The following is a 26,674-nucleotide window of genomic DNA, read 5'->3' as shown; positions in this document are numbered from 1 at the left end:
CCCCCCATGGAAGTACTTCCTCCAGCCACACCCTACCTTCCTACAGTTACCACCCGGTTAATCCATATCAGTGGATTAATAGGCCATACCTCATCACCTAATCATTTCATCTCTGAACCTTCTTGTATTGTTCCACACTTGAGCTCTTAGGGTCACCTCATATCTAAACCATAATACTGGTCTTGTCTACTTTATGAGATTACTGTAAACATATCTTATACAAGGTGCTAAATAAATGTGTAGAGAGAAAAATGAATGGTTCAGTTTGACCACAGTTAGTTACTCTAAAAAGTCCTCTTAACCCTTCAATTATGGCTAGGGATAGGATATCAAAGCTGTCCGAGTGCTAGTGAGGAGAAGGTTGAGGGTGGGAGTAAATATTTGGAGCAAGAGAGCAAGGTCCCTTAAAGGTACATATATTCATGAATCCCCTTGACCTTAACTTTATGCTCCCTGAATGAAGTGTACTGGGGAAATCAGATAACAGAAAGAATTAAAAAACAAATCTTAGGTCTGGCCACGAGGTCTCCTAGCACTTGTCTATACTTGGGTTTTCAGTTCCTCTGTTACCTCACTCCCTTCAGCAAAACCCAACAAAACCATGCTCAAGTCTTACCATTCCAGGTAAGAGAGCAACCTTGTAACGTCCCTCCTGAGCTTCTAGTGTTCCTGTGTTCTTTCAGTCTGGCTTCTGCCCTACCAGGTTTTCTGAAGTTCTTGTCTTAAAGCCATCGAGGGACTTCATACTTTCCAGGATTATCCTCTACTTGGCACTTGGATCCTCTGTTGATAAGAGAATAATGCTCACTATGCTCTTTGATGCTACATTCCCCCGCAGCATCTGTGACATTGCACCACAGACCCTAAAACTCCTTGTTTCCTTTGTCCCTAAGTGTGACTATTACCATATGTTCTAACTTGGAGTCTTTCATCCTTTTGTTCTAAAAATTATTCTGGGAGAGTATTATGGTTTGGATGTGAGGTATCACCCAAAAGCTCCTATGTGAGACCATGCAAGAAGGTTTAGAGGACAAATGATTGGATTATGAGAGCCTTAACCCAATTCATTAATTAATCCCCTCGTGGGGATTAAATGAGTGGTGACTGTAGGCAGGTAGAGTGTGGTTAGAAGAGACAGGGGCGTTCCTTTAGGGAATATATTTTGTATCTAGTGAGTGGAGTTTCTCTGCTTTCTAATCATCATATGAACTGCTTCCCTCTGCCACTCTTTCACCATGATGTCCTGCTCTCCTTGGGTTCTGAGGAATCAAGCCAACTATCTATGGACCGAGACTTCTGAAACCATGAATGCCTAAATAAACTTTTTCTCCCCTAAAATTTTTCTTTGTCAGGTCTTTAAGTCACAGTAGCGAAAATGCTAACAGTGAGCTTATCACTTTAGCATTGTAGGTATTACACAGAAACCTGTCCTTCCCACCCACATCCCTCTCTGGGCCCACGATTCCATTTACATAATCAACTAGCATCTCAAGTTCAACATGTCTGCAGTAAGAGAGCATATCAAAGGTGCTTTTCCTCCTTCTACATCCATTCAGCATCGTCACTTCTATAGAAGCAGGGTCCTAGCTAAACAGACATGGTGGGAGAGGTCACTGTAGACAGTTAAAGAACAAAGAGAACCAAGTCTTGAATTTAGAGTTAAGAAGGATGTTGGTATGGTTCTAAAATAAAAGGTCTTAAACGTGTATTTTCCAGGAGAGTAATGATGTAATGAGCACTTGGTGTCTTCAATACGCAGCTTTGCCTTCTGGGTGACATTGGTGGCCAGTGCCGTGAGAGATTATGAAGGCAGTGCCCAAGAACAAGGTTGAATGTTTCTTATTGTGTATGATGAGGGTTACTCAACAGATGCCCACCAGCTATTGTTTCTTGATTGCTTAAGAGAAGGAACACATGCAAGTGCCCCCAATATCTTCAAGTGATCTGCCCTATCAGTTGGCACATGGCATCAGAAGATTGGTGAGAACACTTTATACTAAAGGGTGGGGTGGCTAGGAAGCCCTGTACCTGGGCAAGTGGAACAGCTGATGTGTTTAACCTGTCCAACAATAGCTGAGTACATCAAACTGATTACCTTCTGCCCAACCCCCATTAACTTCTGCTCTGTACTTGTTAGTTCTTTCTGAATTCCCTATTTGTGTTAACTCTGGATACATAGGCTCAATTCCAGCAATCATGTTCAAAAATTTCTCCCTATAGTGGGCATCTCTGCTATCATCACCTCATCACAATTCCCTTTCTCTAGAAATCCCCCATTCTTCCCATCCTCCCCTCTTTAAGTCCCCAACCCTAAGCTCTAAGTAATATGGGAGATCTCTGGGTTTTTACATTATCCATTGCCTCACCCTCTGGACATAATATATTGGTCCCAGGGTGGGCATCTGAACCAAAATAGCTAACAGTTTGTATTAGAAAGATTCTAGCAGCAAAACTGGACCTTGTTATTTTTTTCTCATGTATCAAACAATCCAAAAGTAAGTTGCACAGGGATGTTGTATCTTTAAGGATATCATCAGTGCCCAGGATGCTTCTAACTGATCTGCAAGATATTTCATGGCACCTTAATAATTCTGGTAACAAAATGATTGCTGGAACACCAGACATCACATCCATATTACTACAGAGAAGGGTTAGAAGCTAAAGAAAAAAGATAATAGACAATAGTTGCAGACCCTAGAAGTTTGTACCTTTTATAAAACTCTTGGAATATTTGAAAGGTATCTCTTGGAATATTTGAAAGGTATCTCTTGGAATATTTGAAAGGTATCTCTTGGAATATTTGAAAGGTATCTCTTGGAATATTTGAAAGGTATCTCTTGGAATATTTGAAAGGTATCTGTATCTCAGCAAGAATCTAATTAGAAAATTACTTCACTTAAAGAAAAGCAAGTCAACCACATTAAATTGCATTGGGTATTTAGTCTCTAAATATAGCTTTTTTTTTTTAAAGAGAGAGTGAGAGGAGAGAGAGAGAGAGAGAATTTTTTTAATATTTATTTTTTAGTTCTCGGCGGACACAACATCTTTGTTGGTATGTGGTGCTGAGGATCGAACCCGGGCCGCACGCATGCCAGGCGAGCACGCTACCGCTGAGCCACATCTCCAGCCCTCTAAATATAGCTTTAAGATAGCTCCTTTAATGATCTATGTAAGCACTTGCCTCTGACTCTCTACAAGTTTAAAAATACAAATTTTAGGACAAAAGATAAAGTCAAAATCTCAAGCATTCCCCTTTTTTCCTAATCTTACTACCCCCGGTGATCTCAACAGAATTTCTAAGTTGGGCAGAAGCATGCCAAGGCAAACACATGTTTAGCAATACTTTGTTACTAATTAGCTTGAGTTTCTGTGTCTATCTGAAAACAACAGAACTGAGACATTTTGGTAGTAGATTTCTTAAGACTATTTTTCAAACTTTGTAAATTGGTGAAAATAATATAATTTAGTAAAGACAGTGAGAATTATGGGTATGTGTTCGGGTATGTTTGTGTTGTTAGGAAGCAGTAAAGCTATCCAAGGGATGAAGTGGAGGCCTCTAATTCTCTCTAAAGGGAAGACTAATATTCCACCAGCTGACCTAAAATCTGTTATGTCCTAGAGGGCTTTGGGGGACAGAGGAAGGATAGGATTCATAAGCTTTCTGAAGAGCATGTGAAGTTTGAAAATTGACACTAATATTCTTAAACCTAGTAAGTTTCTTTATAAGATTAGTCAGAATGTTTTGGCTGTTGGGTCAAACAGAAAACAAATTATAAAGGAGTGTGCTTCCATCATGTATCCAGTCTCTCGGGAAAAACTTGAACGAGGAGGACCCCTAACTTATGCCTTATGTCTTACAAATTACCGTGAACTTTTTATTTGTTCCTAGTGGCTTTGTGATTTATGAAACTGCTTAGTCAAGGGATGTTTTTTATTCTCTACTGACCAGTACTGACTCCAGTACAAGTGACCTATTTGGGGACAGTGAGAAGCACTGGGGAGATGAATTCAGCTGACACTAATTAGTGCCTTTCTCAGGCATTGCATAATAGATGGAAGGCAGAGACCATGGTGGAAACCAGAAGAGGAAAGAAGAGAGGTATGCTTTGAACTTCTTCAAAGCATCTAGCCTGGAGGAATAAAACTTGTAAGACCCACCACCAGTGGCTTAAATTATCTGCTACTACTAATTAAAATTATCCTGGATACTTAAGGGACAAACTACCCCCTTAAAATGACTGTAAGAACCACTATATGTCCCAGTTATCCCACTCCATGGTATTTATCCAAAAGAACTAACATCATCATACTATAATGATAGATGCATATCCATGTTTATAGCAGCACAATTCACAATAGCCACGTTATGACACCAGATGCCTGTCAACAGAAGCATGAATAAAAACAATGTGGTGTATGTACCCAGTGGGGTTTTCAGCCATAAAGAATGAAATTATGGCATTTGCTGGTAAATGGATGGAACTGCAGAACATCATGCTAAGTGAAATAAACTGGAATCAAAAAATCAAGGGTCAAGTGTCTTCTCTCATAAGTGGATCTAGAGCCAAGCAAGGGAGGGAAAAATCAGGGGTGGAAGGGCAGACCCCATGAAAAGAGTGCAGATCAGTGGAGTAGAGAAAGGAGATTGTGTGTGTGTGTGTGTGGGGGGGGGTTGGATAGAGGAGGGAGAAATACCGAATAAAATTGATAGAATTATGCTATATACCTACATGAATACCACAGGGAATTCCATCATTACATATAAAATGCCAATTAAAAATAAATAGGAGGAAGACCAATAGAGTAGAGGAAGGAGAAAATGGGGAAGGAGGAAGAGAGGGAAAGAGGAAACTGTGGGGACAGAAATAGAGCCAATCATATTCCATGCAGGTATAATTGTGTCAGAATGAACCCCACTGTTACGTACAGCTAATCCAATAATGAAAACATGAAAAATAATCAAAGAATATTTAGAAAACTATTTTTACTTGTTTTTTTTAATATACTGGGGGTTGAACCCCAGGGTGTTCTACCACTGAGCTACAGCCCCTTTTTAGTCTTTGAGACAGCCTCTCACTAAGTTGCTGAGGCTGGCCTCAAACCTGTGATCCTCCTGCCTCAGCTTGCTGAGTAGTTGGGATTACAGGCATGCACCACTGCAAACTGACCTGGAAGTATTTATGTATATCTTTCTTCAAGTTGAAGAGGCATCACTATTACATAAACTAACACTGTGTAATCTGGGCAGGGGCTGTTCTAGATATTATATCTATTTACTTAATCTTCTTTATGAATTACCATTAATCTCATTCATGGATTGTTACACTGATGCAATAAAGATGTAAAAACCTCACTCATGGCCATGAGAACAGAAGGTTTTGGAGGCAGGACACAATGTTCTAGAGCACCCGTTCCTTCCCAGGTGGTACTAGTCACATGAGGCCCTGAGAGGTCTGACCCAAGCTTGCCTACTCATCTTTTGCTCCTGAAAGTAATTACCCAAGTAGGGCCTAGTTAGCTCACAGTAGGGGGTGGGAAACATACCCTCAGCTGCAGTGTGTCAATAGCCTGTGTACAATGCTGTTGCCTACATCTACCTTGGGCTATGAAAAAATGGAGCTGGGTTGAAGCTGCCCATCCATTGTACCTCCTTTCCAGTGAGGTTCATCCTTTCTATACCAAGAACTCTTGATTTCAAACTTTACCTTGCATTTAGTTTGAAGAAATCCGCTACTTGGTGAGCTTAAACTATGTTCCAAGGAGGAAGAACAGTACTGAGATTTTGCACTGGTTGAATTTACCAAATCTTGACATTGTCATCTGGGTGTTTGGGGGCCATTGAGGGGAATAGGAGGGTTTTTTCTTTCTTTTTTTTTTAAAGTCTAATATGCCCAATATTTGTCAGAAAGTTCTTATCAATCCAAATTGGAACTAATCCTCTAAATGGCTTACACACTATTACAATGCAAAATAGGTTTATTTTTACGCACATCAATGAGAATTAGGAAAGTGGAAAGCCATCTTCAGGGCAAATGGAAATTCCAATGGGAAGACTTGCTGTGCTGCCCTAAGAAGTTAAGTCTTTCTACCTGATGCTGATGTCTCGGCAGACGCTTCAAAATCGCTTTCTATCTTCTTCTTCTCTTCTAGCAACTTCTGATAAGATATTTGGCTTTCCAGGTATTCCACGTTCCTTTTCTGCTTTTCTAGGAATTCTATTATGAAGGGTCTGAGCTACAGAAACAAAACAGGAAAGGACCACATTAAGGACCATGTCTGCAATGAGAAAAACTACCTAAATTATAGGTCATAAACCAGGGGGTCCTGGAAGCATGTCAGAAATACAGAATCTTAAGGTCTACTCCAGACCACCTAAATCAACATTTCTAAAAGGAACTATTTGGTTCATATGCATGTTGAAATTCCCAGAGCACAGATCAAAGGACCTATTCAAAACCTCTAGGTTCATATAAGCATTAGCTTTCAGTGAGTGTTAGGGTATACCAAAAGTACAGCTCACTTGAAGAACAAACTGACTGCAATGATTTTCAATCCCATTTCTTTGAATCATTTGCAGACTGGGTAGCTGCCCTGAGCTCACTTTTAAAGACCCTTAAACTGAAACGGTCTAGCAGAAGTCCCAGGCATTCAGAGTCCTTCAGAACTCCTTGGGGGAAGCCCAGTGTCTCACTAGGGCTGGGAATATTTTCTTCATTTTGACCTTCTGAGAAGGTAGGGTGTTGGTGAAGAGGAAGTTCACCAGTAACCAGAACTTCACAGAGGTTTGTAGCACAACAGCCAGCCATTGACATCTGTTGTCACAATCATGGACAATCAGTCTCAACCTGTGGGCCCAGCCAGCAGCATCATTACTAGGAACTTGTTAAAAAATGCAAACCATAGACCCATACAAAGGCAAACTAAATCAAAAGCTCTGTGGATGTACCCAGCACTTGGTTGTACTAAGCTCTCCAAGTGATTCTGGTGCTCAGTAAGCTTCAGTATTTCTACTCAAGGAGACTTACAAATCAGCAACAGAATCACAATTCTGTTGAATCACCCAGAGGAAATATTCCTGCTGAGACTTTCCTCTCCTTTAGAGTTACATTCTTTCTTCCTTTCAAGGATCCATAACCCCCATCCCCAAAGCACCCTTCAAAATCATTCCTATACTTCCTCAGAGAGAAGCACATCTACACTGTGTGATCCACTGTCCTGGGCCCATTTCCCAGAAGCACATAAAAGTCCAGAATGGAAACAACAACAAAACCAAACAAGAGCAATGGTGTTTATCAGCTCAATTAACTACTTACCTCAGTTTCACGGGTCTGAGTAACTACTTTTTTCAGGTCTTCCAGGATCTCTTGTAGCATTTTCTCCTTCTGCACAGCAGATGTGAGTGCTTGCGTGGCACTTCCCCAGTTATTTATATCTGACCTCTATCAAAAAGGAACAGGGGTGTCAATGTCCTACCTCAGGCACAGTGATATTCTATCTACTTCCATGATGAGGTTGATGATGAAGTTGCACAGCCCAATGGTTCCCAAACTTTGTAGCACAAAGGAATCAACCAAGAATCTTAAATACTGATGCCTGGCTGAATTGCAGACACCGACTTAACAGATATGGGGTGCAGTACCGGTATGAGGATTTTCACAAGATTCTTGGGGTGATTTTCATGTGGCACAAAAGCAAGGGTATCAAGGGTACATCACACAGAGATATGCCATTAGTTCATTAATTTTGGAATTCTCTGGCAGTGGTTTACTTTTCTTTATAAAGCTGGAGTTAAAACTATAACAACAACAAAAAGGCTTAGAATAAAAAGAAAAGAACACTCAACAGAAGTTCAGTCTCTGCTCCAGGAACAGGGGTTGGGAAGGGCAGTGTTTTACAATGTGGGAGAAACAGTCATATCTAATACTTGAACCTGTACCTAAATGACATTCCTGACATGATATGGGATGCAAATAGCTCCGGGAAGAAGTCACAAAAGTAATGCTTTTCCAACTCCAGAGAGTATTAGAATCATCTGGAGAGGGGCTGGGGATGTGGCTCAGCGGTAGCGCGCTCGCCTGGCATGCGTGCGACCCAGGTTCGATCCTCAGCACCACATACCAACAAAGATGTTGTGTCCTCCGAGAACTGAAAAATAAATATTAAAAAAAAAAAAAAAAAAGTGGGCTGGAGTTGTGGCTCAGTGGTAGAGCGCTTGCCTCAAATGTGTGAGGCACTGGGTTCGATTCTCAGCACCACATATAAATAAAAAAAAAAATAAAGGTCCATCAATAACTAAAATGAATAAAAAAAAAAAAAAAAAGAATCATCTGGAGAGGTGTTAAGACTTAGCTCTTTGGACCCCACCCACAGGGAATCTATTCCCTGGCCCTGGAGGGGGCCTCTTGAAATTTCTACTTCCCAGGATTTTCAGGCAGTGCTGGTGCAGCAGATCCAGGGAGCACATTTTGTATAATTCATTGAGAAAAGCCAAAGAAAAATTTAGTAGCTAAAATTTATCCCCAAAGGTGTTAGCACTGCATGTCCTCAAGCTCAGTTACTAAGGAGCCCTGAAAGAACATGAGTAACCTTGCAAGTTAGGCAGCAGCTAGTTTTCTGGACTTGGCAAAGGCCTACATAGAACATAAAATAGCAAAATTATCTTCACCTCTATAACTGGAAGGCAGATAGCGCCGTTACGTTTTCTTAAAAATCTTAGGAAATGCTTTGCTTGCTGCCTCTTTAACTCAGCCTCTTCCTCGAAGAACATGACAAAAGGAGGCATTCCCTTCTGGTCAACATAGTAGCAGGCCTGGGAGAGAGGAGAGAAGGGGCAGAGACCCTGGGTGAGAGATGCTCATTTCTAAGTTGGGACTCATTCAAGTGAGTCACTGCCTCACTGAACCCAGGCTATCTCAAAGTGCAGCTGTCCAGTATCTAATGTGCTAGGGCCTAATATTTGACATTATGGCCTTTGAAAAGGTCAGATTTCTTAACCTACATACTTGCACTTTTTTCTGTTATCTTCATAGATCCTTGACTGAAGTTTGATATAAATAAATGAAACTTTAAAGCCCATCTACTGCATTAATCCTAACAGATTCACATTAATTATGAAATAGCTTATAGGTGCAGAATTGTTTATTCTGTCTATATACTGTTGGGAACCCAATGGAAGAGCTATGATTCTCTTTATCCATAGTTTGCAATCACAGTTCCAAATCATTGGCCCACACAACAGCAACGTCCTAGCCACCAAGTTCCTGTTTCGCCTAGTATCAGACCACAAATAAGGCCATGACCACTACGAAGGAGATAGTAAATACATTGTCTCTCAGATCAGAACTAAAACCTCCCTTACTGTTGCCCAAGATCCAATACTAACCATGGATAAATAGATATCGCTGATGTGCATCAGGTAAGAAGCCACGTGGTTAATTAGATATCTACATTCCTCAGGAACAGGGGCCAGTCTCATGCGTTCCATCTCAGCCTTAGGGAAATTCAGCTGGAAGATGTGCTACCCACTGTGGTAGAGGATTTCTTAAATACTGACCGGAAGGTAGCCAGCTCCCATCTTACATCAAGATGAAACTTCATCCAGCTGGGATTAACAGCTACTAATCCATCAATGAGGACATGGTTTCTGGATGGAAGAACCAATCTGCTCAGAGAAAAGGATGCTTAAGGGGGAGGGTGGTACTTAAATCTTCCTAACTATCCCAGTCAATGTTCTTTACCATCTCCCCTTTGATTATGATTTCAAAAGGATGGTATATTTCCTGAAGTAAAGTACTAACAGAATGGATACATTAGCTTTAATTTTTTTTTTCTCGTTCCTCAAAAACTATCATGGCACAACAGTGTCTATCCCATGGTGTATCTAAGAAGAGTGCTTAAATAAAATCTCTATTTAGAAGGGAACTTATAGCCCCTCTTCTCCCCCATAAGAACTCACTCTACCTAATTGCTCTGAAGGTAGGTTGCAATGGCATTCTGGAGAATCAAAATCATGTTAGCTGAGGGGATGAGGGCAAATTTCATTGAGAAACGGGCATTTTAATTTGGCCTTGCAAGACTGACAGGAATATAAGGAAATGGAAAGGGAAGAAAGGTGTTCCACCTGGAGGAAAAAAAAAAAAAAGCACCACAGGCTATAGATATGAGATGAGTTAGTGGTTTTTCTAAATTATGGTAAGATGGTCCCAACTGGAACCTTTTAGCTTCTTCCTCCAACTATCTCCCCAAAGTGTCCCCAAACAAGCCTTTTTCATTTGCCTACCTTGAGAGCAAGGATTGTTTACCTTTTTTTTTTCTTTTGAATTCTCATAGCCTATAATGTGGTGCTTGTAGGTAATACATGCTGAATTAATGTTGATTAAAGCATATTTTACCTATGAGTAAAGCACAAGATTTCCCCCCAAGTCTGGTGGATTTCTAGTGTGAACTAAACCACGTCTGCTTGAACTGATAAAGGAATGGCCATCTCCAAAAGTCTCCCCAGCTGAGGTGGTGAGGAGGGCGCCTCCTGAGGGAGAGTGCATCCTAAGGGAGGTGCCAAGAGTTTCAAGTTTGACTCAGCCACAAAGATGAAGCCATCCTAGGGAAGGGATGATCCCATGATCATAAAAATAGCCTGTGTGTCACTTTTATTTCCTGACCCAAAGCTGCCCTTATCCCCAAGTGTATTTATGTCATAGTCTCAGGAAGAGAGGGGGGCTTCAAGGAAGTTCTTCTGAAACCATAGTTTGCATATAAATCACCTGAGGCTTTTGTTAAACTGCAGAATCTGGTGGGGCCTGGCCTGTTGCCTTTCTAAAATGCTTCCAAATGCTGCCTATTAGTGGACACACCTGGAGTAGGAAGGTTTAAGTACATTCCTAAAAAGCAAATTCAGTAAAAATCCTGTAGGACCCAAGTGGCACTGCTGGGGAGCCTTTAGTAAGGGAGGTAACAATGGGCATCTCCTGTCCTTCAGCATCTCCTGCCCTGCCTTGTGCTCCTTCAGGACCCCTGGCAGCCTCCTGGTGAGGCCAGAGCTGGGGCAGTCTGCAGTGTCTAACTCTGGAGGTTAGAGCAGAGTAGGTGAAGAGGAAAGCAGTTGGTAACTGATCAGATGGCTAACTGGATTTGCTCCAGTACCTCTAAAACATTACCCAGTGTTCCCTTCCTCCAAATTTTAGGAGATTAAAATTCTACATAAGCAATAGTGGTAAATGCCAATAAAATCTGGATAATTAGTTAATATGACCAATCTACAAGATAGTGAGTCTAGAAGAACAGATTTTACTTACTGGGAGATATTAGAATTCTGAATGACTCATAAGATCCTTCCATGTAATCGCCCCATTATTCTACCATTCCATCTGGACCAAAAGGCAAAGCTGAATACATGCAAAGAAAATGTTCTTGTTCTTGTGGTTAGATATTAGGAAATATTTCTCTCTAGCCATTTAGAAACAACCTTACCAATGTAGAAAAAGAATGGAAAGGAACACATCACCCTCAATTTGCAGTTGTGCTACTGTGGTAGATTTACAAGTGTTTTTTTTTCCTTTTTCTATTTTTCATATTTTTCAAAATTTATAATCATATACATTTTATTACTTTGAAAAAGAAACCTAATAGATCCTTCTCTAGAGAATTAGTACAATGCCATCCCCTTATAGATTCTCCACATACAAATTTATAATATATTCTGTTTTCTGATTACAAGTGTAAATGCATAATCTTTATAAAATATACCAGCATTTCAAAAAGATATAAAGGAAAAGCCTATGAAAACATTACGCAAGTATATTTTCTAAAATACCATTTGATCCACAATATCATTATTTTGGTAATGCAATGAGCTGATCTTGGTAAAATGGGATATGATAAGACTGGTTATCTATCATCCATGTACTTTCTCCCCTGAAATTACTTGGAAATACAAAGACATTTTAAAAATTATCAGTCTTATTATTATTATTATTATTTGTTTTTGCTTTATCAAAACTGCATTTACAGTGTTACTTCACCTTTTAATGTCTAACAATTAAGGAAGAAACCAGAGGCTTTCCTCTGATCTTATTATTTTTTTAACCAAGAAATTCTTATCTCTAAAAATAAAATATCTTGAGTGTAGCCATCCTTGTTATTTTTATTGTGGCTTTTTTCCCCCACACATTTTCCTTATTTCTTTATAAACTTCCTGAGAAAAGGGTTGGTCAAATCTTAGTTATTTTCATATTCCCCAGGGCATCTTACATGCTGCCCAGCCCATAGAAGTAATTCAGTAAATAATGTTCACTTGAGCAATTTGAAGGAAAAAAAAGGACTCTAAAAGTGTAAGCTTGTTTATCACAAAAGAAGAAGCAAAAGGAAGAGGCAGACACCTTTTGACTTTGAGAAAGCAGACTTCAAAATTCCTGAAAATTGTGGGAGAAAGTATGAAAATCACATAAATGGCTTTAAAACAGAAGGCACATTTAACATGGTACCAGGCACTGAATGAGTCTTTAATAAATGTTCATGAATGAAGGAGTGAATGAATAAAGACATTTATAAAGAGAGCTCAAAGTAACGGTTCCACCCACGTCTCGTGCAGGTGATAGAATTGGCTGGCTGCGGAATAAAAGCTAATAAAGAGAAAACAGTGAAAAAAAAAAAAACCCACAGTGCACAGGAAATAATTATGAAAAGCAAGGGTAGGAGGCTCTTTGATCTTTGGGACTGAGCTTCCACAGTGGAAAGAGAGAGAGCTGAAGCCCGCGCTTGCTTTATTTATATGGGGGAACATCAAAGGTTTTCTGTGGGATGTTCTTTGCCAAATAAGGTATCCTATCAGATGGGCTGTCCAGTTCCCAGCGGGTTATGCCCAACTCTGGAGCTCTGAGAGCTATCCTGCTACTAGAGTCATGTGGTGGTGGGGGGGAAGGGGCAGTGCAGAGATCTCATACCTTGGGCAGTTTGATGCACACTGGAAAGCTAGGATTGTTCCCAAGGAAGAACCTTGGCTTGTGCCTAGTAAAGGCCCCTCAAGTAGTTTCACAGGTGGCTTCCCACAGAATGGTGAGTCTTAAAAGCTAGAAATGTCAGCAGTGATTCTGATGACACAGGCAGATAGTATCCGCAGAAATCCACAGGCTTATACTTTCAGCCCTCCACTAGCAACCCCTACTATTCCCAGATGGACCTCTGCTTTCAGATGTAGAAGGGCCATCACATCCTCAGAACATATTATTCTTTTTTTATGATTCAAGAATTTATTAACTCACAGATGCAAAACACAATGCTAATTGCATTAGCAAAAGATCAGTGTGAAAACACTCTATAATTCTGCAGCTATCAGTTTGAAAGATTTTGTTCTAGTGGTTGAGAGGTCCAACAATGTGATCTTGCCAGTGAGTTAAGTCATACAGAACATTGTTAGCACTAACACCGTTTACAGAACCTCACAGACCCAAAGGAACATCATCAGGCAAAGCCACGACAGGAAGTTTTGTGTGTGTTGTGAGCATGAGCTAAACAGGGTCAGTATCAGTCACCTGTCAGTGCTGGTAACCTGGCAAGACAGTGATGTTAAGAAGATGCATAGTTGAAGAGTATCCAAAATATTTTACAACTGTCAAGCTGCAGCACATGATTTTTACACCTACTACTAGAAAATTAAAGAAAGCACTTGTTAACTTCGAATAAAGTAATATAAAACTGGTATGTACATTCTCTAAACTACAAAAAAAATTCTAATGCATTATCAGGAAGATTTATAGTAGAAGTAGGAGGTATATTGCTTATTAAGAAGGGATCTTGGACATATATTCTGACTTATATGGTCTTGGTTATAATTTTCTCAATACTTTATTTTTTAAACTACTTAATTAGGTAACTAATTTGTGTTACTGGAGATTGAACCACTGAGCTACATTTTATTTTGAGAGAGGTTTCATTAAGCTGCCCATGCTGGCCTTGATCCTCCTGCCTCAACCTCCCAAGAAGCTGGAGTTACAGGTGTGCACCACCATGCCCTGCTTTTCCATACCTTTTAACCACCTGCTGACCTGAAAGTCTTCACTAGTTCATTGCTCCTTGAAGACAGTTACTGTGTCATGACTTAGTATCACCAGCATGTAGCAGATGGCATAGAACAGGACTACACAGGCAATGAATGTGCATTCATGGTGAGTGAATTAGTAAATGGCTAAGCATCTAAAGAACAAAAGAAAATCTAGAACATAAACTGATGCAGGCATAAAAATATGAAATAATACCTAAAAATATAAACTTTCATGTGTGTTGGAGTTTATGAATATAGACTTTTTCAGCTTTGTTTAAGCATTTTTAACTATTCATAAGTATTTTTTATTTTTAACTGACACAACAATTTTATCTATGCATTTGTTGTGATGTGATATTTGGATCCATGTATGTAATGTGTAATGGTCAAATCATTGTAATTAGCATTTCTTTTTTTAAATTGAGTTTATTTTTATAAATACACGACAGTGGAATGTATTACAATTCTCATTACACATATAGAGCTAAGTTTTTCATATCTTTGTATAAAGTATGTTCATGCCAATTCATGTCTTTATACATGTACTTGTTTCTTTTTGCATTACAATTCTTATTACACGTATACAGCACAATTTTTCATATGTTTTTGTTGTATATAAAGAAGGTTGACACCCAGTTCGTGTCTTTATACATGTACTTTGGATAATGATGTCTATCACATTCCACCATCCTTGGTAATCCCTGCCCCCTCCCTCTCCCTCCCTCCCTTCTTCCCTATCTAGAATTCACCTACTTGTCCCATGCTCCCCCTCCCTACCCCACTATGAGTCAGCCTCCTTATATCAGAGAAAACATTCAGCATTTGTTTTTTGGGATTGGCTAACTTCACTTAGCATTATCTTCTCCAACGCCATCCATTTACCTGCAAATGCCATGATTTTATTCCTCTTTTATTGCTGAGCTTCCAACTCCTTAAACTTACATCATTTCTTTGTTCTGGGAAGCTTTGAACTCCTGTGTTGTAGTTCTTTATATGATATATAATAAATTGTTATAAACTATATTCACCCTACCATACTGTAGAACTCCAGAACTTATTCCTTCTCTCTGATTGAAATTTTGTACCAGTCACCTGACCTCTTTCTTTTTTTTTTTTCTCCCTTCCTATATTCCTTGATTTCTAGTGGTTAGTATTTTATGTTCTACTTCTATGAAATCAACTTTTTTAGTTTCCACATATGAACAGAGCATGTAGTATTTATCTTTTTGTACTGCCTTATTTACTTAATATCCTCCAATTTTATCCACATTGCTTTAAATGACAGAATTTAATTCTTTTTTTTCTGACAGAATAATATTGAACTGTATATATCTGCCACATTTTCTATATCCATTCACTTGTCAATGAACACCTTGGTTGACTCTATATCTTGGTTGTATTAAATGGTGCTGCAATAACCATAGAAGTGGAAATATCTCTTTGATATACTGATTTAGTTTCTTTTGGGTATCTATCAGTAGTGAGACAGTAGGATAATATGGTAGTCCTATTTTTTAGTTTCTTGGGGGAATCTCCATATTGTTTTCCAAAATTACTCTATTAATTTACATTCCAACCAACAGGGTTGTCTTCTGTGCCAACATTTTTTTTTCTTTTTGTCTTTTTATTTTGTGCCATTTGATCATAGCCTTTCTAACTTGGGTTAGACACTATCTCCTTGTGGCTTTTCTTTGTAGTCTCTCATGATGAGGGATGTGGAGTCTTTTTTCCCATATACTCGTTGGCCATTTGTGTACATTAATTATAGAAATGTCTATGCAGATCATTTGGCTTTAATCAGATTTTTTTTTTTTTTTGGCTATCGAGTTTTTTGAATTCCTTTTGTATTCTGAATTTTAATCCCCTGTCAGATGAATAATTTGCATTCTCCCATTCTGTGGTAGTCTCTGTACTCTGTTGACTGTTTCCTTTGCCATGAGGAAGCTTTGTACTTTGATATAATCTCATTTGTCTCTTCTGGTTTCGTTGCCTGTGATTTTGAGGTCTTATCGATATATTGTTCTATATCAAAGCCTTAAAGTCTTTTCCCTGCCTTTTTCTCTGGTGGTTTCATTATTTTGGGTCTCATATTTGTGACTCTAGATTTCTCTTGAGTGGATTTCCATATATGATGGGAGATAAGTGTTTAGTTTCATTCTTCTTCATATGTGTGTCTACTTTTCTCAGTACCATTTACTGAAAAGAATAACAGTCTTTTTTCCAATATATACTTTATTCACCTTTGTTAAAGATCCATTGACTGTTGCGATGGTTTGGATATGATTTTGGCTTTCAAAGCTATGTATTGGAAACTCAGTTGCCATTGTGACTACTGAGAAACGGTGGAACTTTTCAGAGATTGGGTCCAGTGAAAGTTGATTTGGGGTTATTGGTGGGAACAGTACCCTCAGAATTAATTAAGGGGGTTCTTATGGGACCCTGGGTTAGTTCTCATGAATAAAAGTTGTTATAAGAGAGACAGCCTAACCTCAGAATTACTCTTTAGTTTCCTATCTAACATTGTGAACTTTCTCTCTGGCATGTGCTCTGACATGAGGCTATATTTTCCCCTGATGTTAAGAGTCCTTGGAGGATTTCAATAGAATTAGCATAACGCTATTTGGACTTGTAGCCTCTAAAACTGTGAGCTAAATGAACCTCTTTTTTAAAAGTAACTAACCCAGCCTCAGGTATTTTGTTAAGGTAGTATAAGATGAACTAGTACAACTATAAATGTCTAGATACACTTCTCATTTCTCTGTTCTGAGACATTGATCTCTGGATTGGTTTTCATGCAAATGGCATGTTGTTTTGGTTTCTGTAGATTCCTATAATTCTCACTCAGTTTTGTAAATTTTAAATTGTTCACCTTTTTTTTTTTTTTTTTTTTTGGCTACTTGAGATCTTTGGTGGGTCCATGTGAATTTTAGGTTTATATTTGTCTATTTCGGTGAAGTAGCTGATACTGATTTTGGTGTTTGTTACAATCTTAAGCAAAAATATCCCTGCTATAAATTACTTTTAACCAATACTTCTAATTTTATTACATGCTATCCTATTTGATTTGGTAGTATTTTGTTGTCAGTTTTTGCATCTACTTTCATCAGGATTTTGGACTGTAGTTTTCTCTTTCTGTTTTATCCTTGGTTGGTTTTGGTGTCAGGGAAATGCTGACCTGATACAATGAGTTTAAAAGAGGTCACTCCTTTTCAGTTTTTTAGAATAGTTTGAGAAAAATTTGTGTTAGTTCTTGACATTCTGATAACATTAAGCAGTGAAGCCATCCGGGCCTGAAATTTATTTTTATTGAGAGAGAGCTAGTGATTCAATCTTCTTATTCATTAATGGTCTGCTCAGATTTTTTAGTTATTATAGTTCAATTTGGGTACTTTACATGTGTCCAGAAATGTTCTAGATTTTCCATTTTGTTGGCATATAGTTGTTAGTAATAGTCTCTGATGATCTTTTTTATTTCTGTGATATCAATTATAATGTCTCCTTTTTCATGTCTGATTTTATTTATGTGGTCCAACTCTATTCGTGCAGCTAAAGTTTTGTTGATTTTGTTTCTTTTCTTTTTAAACAACTGTTTCATTTGTTTATATATATTTTTGTCTCTATTTATTTATTCTGCTCTGATTTTTGTTATTTGTTTTCTTCTACTAATTTCCTGCTTGTTTTTTTTTCTGATTTGAGTAGTATTTTTAGGCTGTTTATTTGATACCTTTTTAAAAATATGTTTTAATTAATTATACATTGTGGGAAGCTGTCTGCCCATCAGCTAAGCATCCCCTCTCAGCCTTGAATAAAGGGGGTATCTGTCTGGCATTGCACACCACACGCTGTGCAAAGCAAGCGGCCTTCACCTTCCCTGGGCTAAGAAGTTTGCTTCAGCTCTGGACTTGGGCATTACCCAATGGGATTGGACAACCTGCCTTTGAAACCTTATCCCCTGCCTTATTTGGTGAAGAATATTCTATGGAATATTCTATGGAAATTTCTTTGTGTGCCCCTCCCCCCATAAAAATAGATTCCAGGTGCATGCTCTCTTTTCCAATGCCTTCCAGCATGCCATCCTACCCTCAATATGAAAATTACTTCTGTGTCCTGTGCTTTCTCACTGTTTTCTTAGCTTAATGTTGCAGCCAGTTCTTTTGAACCCAGCTCATCTTGACAGTGTGGGTCGCTGGTGAGAACACATGACAGTAGAACGCACTTTGATACATCATATATAATGAAGTATAATTTATCATTCTTCTGTTTATACATGATGTAGAATCCCCCCAGGTCATATAGTTACATATGTACATAGGATAATGATGTCTGATTTATTCTACTATCTTTCCTATCCCCAAACCCCTTCACTCCCCTCTACCTAATCTAGAGTAACTCTATTCTTTCCTAGTACCTGCCCCCTCACTGTTGTGAATTAGCATCTGCATATCAGAGAAAACATTCTCATTTGCTTTTTTGGTACTTGCTTATTTTGCTTAGCGTGATAGTCCCCAGCTCCATCCATTTATTGGCAAATGCCATAATTTCATTCTTCTTTAAGGCTGAGTAATATTCCATTGTATACATATGCCACATTTTTTTAATCTATTCATCTGTTGAAGGGCACCTAGGTTAGTTCCACAGTTCAGCTATTGTGAATTGAGCTACTATAAACATTGATGTGGCTGCATCATTGTAATATGCTAATTTTAAGTCCTTTGGGTATAAACCAAGAAGTGGGATAGCTGGGTCAAATGGTTGTTCCATTCCAAGTTCTCTGAGGAATCTCCATACTACTTTCCATAATGTTTGCACCCATTTTCAGTCCCCCCAGCAATGTATGAATGTAACTTTTTACCCACATCCTTGCCAACATTTATTGTTGTTTGTATTCTTAATAATTGCCATGCTGGCTGGAATGAGCTGATATCTTAGAGTAGCTTTGATTTGCATTTCTGTAATTTCTAAAGATGTTGAACATTTTTATCAAATACTTCTTGATCATTTGTATTTCTTCTTCTGTGAAATGTCTGTTCAGTTCCTTTGTCCATTTATTGATTGAGTTATTTGGTTTTTGTGGGGTTTTTTGGTGCTAAGTTTTTTAAGTTCTTTATATATCCTTAAGATGAATGCTGTATCTGAAGTGCAAATGGTAAAGATTTTCTCCCATTCTGTAGGCTCTCTCTTGATTGTTTCCTTTGCTGAGGAGCTTTTTAGTTTGAATCCATCCAATTTATTGATTCTTGATTTTACTTGTTGCGCTTTAGGAGTATTGTTAAGGGAACCAGGTCCTCAGCCAACATGGTGAAGATTTGGGCCTACTTTTCTTTTCTTTTCTTTTCTGTTAGGCACGGGGGTCTCTGGTCTAGTGCCTAAGTCTTCGATCCACTTTGAGTTGAGTTTCAAACTCAACTCAAAATGCAGGATGAGAAATAGGGGTTTAATTTCATTTTGTTACACATGGATTCCCAAATTCCCAGAAGTATTTATTGAATAGGCTATCTTTTCTCCAGGGAATGTTTTTGGCACCTTTGTCTAGTATGAGATAACTTTATTTATGTGGTTTTGTCTCTGTGTCTTCTCTTTTGGTACCTTTTTTTTTCTTTTTTAAAGTAGAAACTTATTGCTATAGACTTTCTTCTTAATACAGCTTTTTCTATGTCTCACAGATTTTTGTACGTTGTGTTTACATTTTCACTTGTTTCAAAAAAAATTTTAATTTCTCTTCTGATTTTCTCATAGACGCCTTGATCATTCAAGAGCATGTTGTTTGAATTTCTTCAATTCTTACCATTTCTAATCACAATTGTTATCTCTTACTGTTGAATTGACTCATTTATCATTTTATAGTGGACTTCTTCAACTCTTTTTATAGTTTTTGACTTAATGTCTATTTTATAATATAGCTATTTACACTTGTCTTTGGTTTACTTTTGTGATGGAACTTCTTTTCCATCCCTTCACTTTCAGTTTCTATATATAGGTCTTTACTAGTGAAGTGACTTTCTATAGGCATATAGAGTTGGGTCTTTTTTTAATCCATTCATCCAGTCTACATCTTTTAACTGGGGGATTCACATTCAAGGTTATTATTGGTCTATAAGAACTCAGTCCTGTCACTTTGTTAATTTCTATCTGTTGTTTTATCTATTGTCTCTTTATTCCTCTAATTATTCATTTTTGTGGTTTGGTGATTTTCCATAGTGATATGATTTGCTTCTTCATTTCCCTTTCCTTTATCTATATGCTCTGCTACTGAGTTTTATAATTTGACTTGTTTTCATGGTGGTAGTTACCACTATTTTGCTCCTTGGTGTAGATAGGTGTCCCTAAAGTAATTCTTGGAATCCTATTTGGTGGTAATGAATTGTCTCAGAATTTTGAATGTTGGAATGTCCTTTCTGGTCTGAAGGAGAGCTTTGCTGGGCATTATATTTTTTATTGATATTTGCAAATCTGTTGAATCTGTTGTCTTCACCAATTATACAGTAGCTTTTGTAAAAGAAAAAAAAAATTCTCTTCACAATGAGTCCAAGAGTGTCCATTGGGTGGACTACATTGGCTTTGGTACCAGGTGGATTGAGTAAGGTAATGTCAATGTAGTCAATGACAGAGGGTATCTCAGGGGCCTAGGATTGTGGAATTCATGTAATTGCTCTGCTAGATGCTATGCAGATCTCTTAGGTGCATAAGTTTGCCAGCAATACTAGACATGGTGCTCCTAGTGCTGTGTGTGCATGGCGGTGGTATTTATCATTTTCTGTGGGTTAGATGGTATCAGTTCTCCACTGGTGGTCCTCGCTGGGCACAATGCACCATGTACAAGGCTGGGGTAGGGCATCCATCAGTGTTCAGGGCCATGTGCAGGCTGGGTCCCCTGGAAGGCCTGAGAGAAATTTGTGTGGTAATCCTGGCAACTAAGGAGGGGCAATTGTTATTATTTAAGTACCACATGGAAGCTGGGCCACAATGGTGGCTTAGGTAGGGTTGTCTCTCAGAATGTGAAGGTTGTGGGTGCTTTTGTAGAGCTTTGGTGAGATAAATCACTCAGAGTGGGCTTCCTGACTCATTCCCAGGGTCAAAGGTGGGTGAGTACATCCAAAGAGCTGCTTTGTAGGTAAGCGGGTCGACAGGACCCAATGGTGGTGTTGTGCAGGCAGCGTGGGTAGGGAGTGCACAAGGTGGGCCAAACTCTTCAGGGATATGTGATCGTGTGAAATTCCGAGCAGCTACTCAACCTAGGCTCAGGGTCTGTGAGAGTTGCGATCCTCTCCAGCAACAAATGATTCAGGTTTATTTGTCATTAGAGTGTATTGCTGAGGGCTTCCTGCTTCTCATTCAGAGCTCCAAGATTTCCTCTTGCTTCAGGCTTGATCTGAGTTGGGAAGACGTGACAGTAGATGACCTGTGGATCTATCCCCCCTTTATGAGGTCATCCTGAGTCTCTGCTCCACTCATCTCTGGAGCACCCCTTCTTCGTTTTGGCATTCTCCCTCAAACACTCTAGTGGAATTGCAGTTACTTTTTAAATTTGTTTCTGTTCCTGTTTTGTGGAAGGAAGATGCAGGTACATACACTCAGCCATCTTGGTCTTATTTCGGAGTATATATTTAAAAATCTAATTTGAACAAAACGAATTTTGAGGTTTAGAAGAGGAATGAGTCTCACCTACAACTCGTGCAGATGAGATGAACTGGGTTTAAAAGAGCTGGCTGCAACATTAGGCTAGAAAGCAGTGAAAAACCGCACAATACACAGAGTAGTTTTCAAATCAAGGGAGGGGTGCTAGGCGACCTTAAGGGTCAGCTTCCACAGTGGAAAAAGCTGGAAAAGAGAGCACAAGTCCACTGTTTCCATTATTTTATAGTGGAGCCATCAGAGGGGAATCAGGTTTTAAGGGTGCAGTCTTACTTCTTGATGTCTTATGGTCAGCAGATTGATGGACATCTTGGTGAGTCACACCCACCTCAAGTTATGTGTGGGATCCTAGGCAGAGCTAGAGGAGGAGGCGCACCCGCATCATGTGATCAATCCCTGACAGGGAGTTGGCAGAGCCAGGCTTAGACCCTCAAGAGGCTACTGTGTGTAACACAATGCACACACAGCCCATGGATGGTTTGTGCCAGACGAGTTTTTGACCAATGAAAAAGTAGAGAGAGAAAGAGAAATAAACTTATAGGACAAATAGTGCAATGTTAACCAAGAACAGAAAGCAAAACAACTGAAGTTATAAAGAGAAGTGTAAACAAACAAAACAAAGCTCAAATATTAATAGAGAAACATAGATAGAGAGGTAGGGAGGGAGAATTTAGTATGGAGGTGTACGTAGAATAGTACTGAATAAAAGAGTACCTCCATGATTTGAATCAGGATACACCTTCCAGTCTATGTAAGCATCATTCTTTAGTTAAAATACTGACTTCTAGAAGTGATATAGGAAACTCTGTTAATAATGCTTAAAGAATATAAAAAAGAAATGACAAAATGCAATTGAAGAATTTTATTGTATTTTGGTGGCAAAGTAATATAGTTAGGGAATTTGCATTTTGAGAATCAAAGAAGGCCATTTATTGGATTATAATCTTCTTTTTATTTATTTTTTTGTTATTTTGGGTATTAGGGATTTAACCCAGAGGCAATTTACCACTGAGCTACAATCCTCAGCTTTTTATTTTTTATTTTGAGACAGGATCTCACTAAATTGCCTAGGGCCTTGCTAAATTTCTGAAGCTGGTCTTATGCTTATGAACCTCCTCTCTCAGCTTCCACAGTCACTGGGATTACAAATGTGCAACAGGAGGCTTGGCTTTTTTTTTTTTTTAATTGAATTGGAAACAACTCAACAAATTCCTTGTAATCTAAGGCATTGTACTCAACCATATCCTCTTTTCCAAGACAACCAGTTGGATGAATAGAGTTTTACATTTTAATCAAATTTGCAAATGTCTAAATCTGGCAGGAATAATTAGCATGCTGAATGACAGAACTGAGTGTCAATTTAGCTGCTGAAATTACCTGAAGCTAATATGATTAAAATATAATTAAAAATAAATCACTGGCCCATAACCAGGAAAGTGGAAATATTATTAAGCAGTAGTTCATGTGAAAAAGATGTAGGTTTTAAGTAATTGAATGTTCAACCAGAAAGTTGACAGAAAAGTTAATGCAATTATTTTTCCCCCTCTGACAGAAAAGGTGTTTTTTAATTCAACAACTGATTCATATAATTGCTTAGGTAACTGTGGACAGACAAGAGAAGATGGACTTTATTTCTTGGTCTAAAACTTGATGAACTTTTCCTTTTAGACCTTTTGGTTCAGATGCCCACCCTGGAACCAATATATAATGTTCAGAGGAAGGAATATGGCTAATGTAAGAACATGGAGCTCTCCCACATTACTTACAGTTGGGGACTTGAAGAGGAGGAGGACAGGGAGAATGGGGGATTTTTAGGGAAATTTCTAGAGAAAGAGAATTGTGATGAACTGATGATAGTATAGATGCCCACTATAGGGAGAAATTTTTAAACATGATTCCTGGAATTGAGCCTATGTATCCAGCGTTAACACAAATAGGGGATTCAGAAAGAAGAACTAGCAAGTACATAGCAATAACAACCTAGAAGAGGAGGTGTTTACTTTGGCTCACAGTTTCAGAGGTTCAGTACATGGTCAGCAGATTCCATTGCTCTGGGCCTGAATCAAAATAGCACACAGTCTATATTAGAAGGACTATAGCAGCATACCTGTACCCTATTTTTTCTCTTGTAATAAACAATCCAAAAGTAATCTTCTCAAGGATATCATCAGTGCCCAGTGTCAAGAGCTATCTGTGGGCTATGTGTGGACTACACTGCCATTGTAGACTTTGAGCAGGAACATCTGATATTTGGGAACTTCTTGTGACAATCATACAGGGTAAAATCACCCAAATACATGTGAATTGCTGTTCAGCTCTGTCTGGTCCCCCATAGTACAGGAGATGGGGTGACTTTCTGCAGCCACATAGCCTCTCAGAGATGGGTGTGACTTGCCAAGATGCCTATCAACCTGCTGACTGCAAGACACCATGAAGCAAAGCTCCACCCCTGATATTCTATCCCTGCCTTGATACAGCCCCTTAACTAAGCCACAGTAGCCATTTCCTAATTGTTTAGCTCCAGCTTCTGTGTGGGCTGGACGTATCAGGTGTTCTGCTTCAAAACTATAATTCTGTCTCTGCTTCTTATTTCTTCACTAATTATTTCTGACTTTTCTTCTCCGGTGGCTTATACCCTTCTGGGCAGGAAGAAGGACCCATAGAGAGGCACTGACCGCCTCCCCATAGCCCAGACTGCTTCTAATGATCTACAATATATTTTATGGGATCTTAATAATCCTGGTCACAAAATGGTTGCTAGAACACCAGACATCACATCCATATTACTATAAAGAAAAGAGTTAGAGAGAAGCTAAAGTGAAAAAGTAAAGGACAATAGTGGCAGGCACTAAGATTCTGTCCCTTTTATAAAACTCTCTTGGAATATTTGAGTGGTATTTATATCTTGGCAAGACTCTAATTAGAAAATTAAAGAAAAGTAAGTCAACCACATTAAATTATATTGAATATTTAGTTTATTTATAGCTTTAAGAGCTCTTTTAGTGACCTATGTAAGCAGTTGCCTCTGACACTCTAAAAGTTTAAAAAATATAAATTCTAGGACAAAAATTAAAATTAAAATCTCAAACATTCCCCTTCTTTCTTAATCTTACTAACCCCATGACTCCCAACAGAATTTCTAAGTTGGGCAGAAGCATACCAAGGCAAACACATGTTTAGCAATACTTTGTTACTGATTAGCTTGAGTTTCTGTGACTATCTGAAAACAACAGAACTGAGTCATTTTGGTAGTAAATTTCTTGAGACTGTCTTTCAAAATTTGGGAATTGGTGAAAATAATACAATTTAGTAAAGATAATGGGAATTATGGGTATGTGTGTGGGTATGGGCATGTTTGTGTTAGAAAGCAGTAAAGCTACCTGAGGGATGGAATGGAGGCCTCCAGTTCTCTCTATAAGGAAGACTTATATTCTGCTATCTGACTTAAAATCAGTTATGTCCTATAGTACTTTGGGGGACAGAGGAAGGAGCATTCTGAGAATTGTGTGTTTTAAAATTGACGTGCATTTCCTATACCTCCCAAGTTTGTATAAGATTAGTCAGAATGTTTTGCCTATTGGGTCATGAAGAAAACAAATTATAAAGGAGTGTTTCCATCAGTGTATCCATTCACTGGGGAAAAAAAACCTGACAGATGAACACTCCTACCTTATACCGTATGTCTTACAAATTACTATGAACTTTTTTTTCGTCCCCAGTAGCTCTGTGATGCATGAAATTGCTCAGAGAGGGGACGCCTGCCTTTTATTCCACATTGACAAATATGACTTAGCAATATACAGCTTGTTCAGAACCAGCATTTGAGAGTTAGCAAATGTTTGAAATGGTCTGTTCCTGCTTATCTTTTGCTAACTTAATGGGTAGTTGCAGAATCGGAATAATAACAAAGTGGCTTCTGACAGACAAATGGCTGAGAGGTTTCTTTTCATCAATGAGGTGCATTTATCTTCTGTAGGCCCTGCCAAACTCATCATAGGAGTCCAGAAAAGGCAAATGCCTCTCCTGAAGTGATAGTTCTTATGCTTCCTTTCCTTCTAACATGGCTTCCTGACAAATTACCATGTGGCTAAAAACTGCTGTTTTTTCATCCTTAGGTGAAGTTTATGCACTTCTCAATCCAGGCCATTTCCTTCCATGGACTCTTAGCTGTTTAGTCTTGGAGACGCATGCTAATCCAGGCAGCATTATGTTCAGGGCAAAAGTTGCCTGAGGTTGCTGTGGCTAAGACACACTGGTGTGCACAAGGAGCCCAGTGCAAGCCGCTGAACTTCCATCAGTGAAAATTTAGTGAGAATAACCACCATTGGCTTAAACTATTATCTGCTACTAGAAATTAAAATAATTATGGATACTTAAGGGACCAATTCGTTCTTAAAACAAGTGTTGAAAATGTTGACAATTTTTCTTATACCTTTGTGTCTAGACTTCACAGTAGTGGGTTATAGTTATGGGACAAAACTCCTGCATTTCAATATGTAAGCTTCATTTTTTACTAGTGTGTGAGGCAAGGAGAAAGGAAACAGGGGGGTATGGATTAAAGTGTGGATGTTTGCTCTGCCTAGTTTATAGGAGTTGTTGGAAGTATTGAATGTTAAAAATATAGTCAGCACCCTATAATGGTTGGATAATTATTTTAAAATTATTCATTTATTCATTATGGTTACTGGGAATTTAACCCAAGGGTGCTCTATCACTGAGCTACACCCCCCATCCCCCCACCCCCCCTTCTTTCTCAATTCTGAGATGGTATCATTAAGTTGTCCCAGCTGACTGAAAGCTCTGATCCTTCTGCTTCAGCCTCCTGAGTCACTAGAGTGACAGTCCTGGTGTGACTTTCTTTTTCTTTGGTACTGGGGATCCAACTCAGAGGCGCTTTACCACTAAGTTACATCTCCAGTGCCTCCCCTGCACTTTTAAAATTTTAATTCTTTTTTGGGGACAAGATCTCACTAAATTGATGCAGCTGGCCTTGAACTTGCAGTCTTG

The 26,674-nt window shown here is 38.7% G+C and overlaps 1 protein-coding gene across 1 annotated transcript in view; it reads right to left on the bottom strand.

Annotated features, from left to right (window-relative positions):
* LOC113192324 (uncharacterized) overlaps positions 1–9,484 on the bottom strand; it is a 39,959-nt gene extending 30,475 nt beyond the window's left edge. The window contains exons 1-3 of the mRNA XM_077795515.1: positions 9,383–9,484; positions 8,666–8,809; positions 7,314–7,439 (exon numbers count right to left, since the gene is read on the bottom strand). Of these exons, the coding sequence (XP_077651641.1) occupies positions 7,314–7,439; positions 8,666–8,809; positions 9,383–9,484 (372 nt within the window). The remainder of the gene's footprint in view (positions 1–7,313; positions 7,440–8,665; positions 8,810–9,382) is intronic.
* Between the last annotated feature and the right edge of the window lie 17,190 nt (positions 9,485–26,674).

This window comes from Urocitellus parryii, chromosome 2 (assembly GCF_045843805.1).
Source record: "Urocitellus parryii isolate mUroPar1 chromosome 2, mUroPar1.hap1, whole genome shotgun sequence".
Taxonomy (NCBI): Eukaryota; Metazoa; Chordata; class Mammalia; order Rodentia; family Sciuridae; genus Urocitellus; species Urocitellus parryii.
The sequence above is the reverse complement of the archived record's forward strand: the minus strand, read 5'-3'. Positions and strand labels throughout refer to the sequence as shown.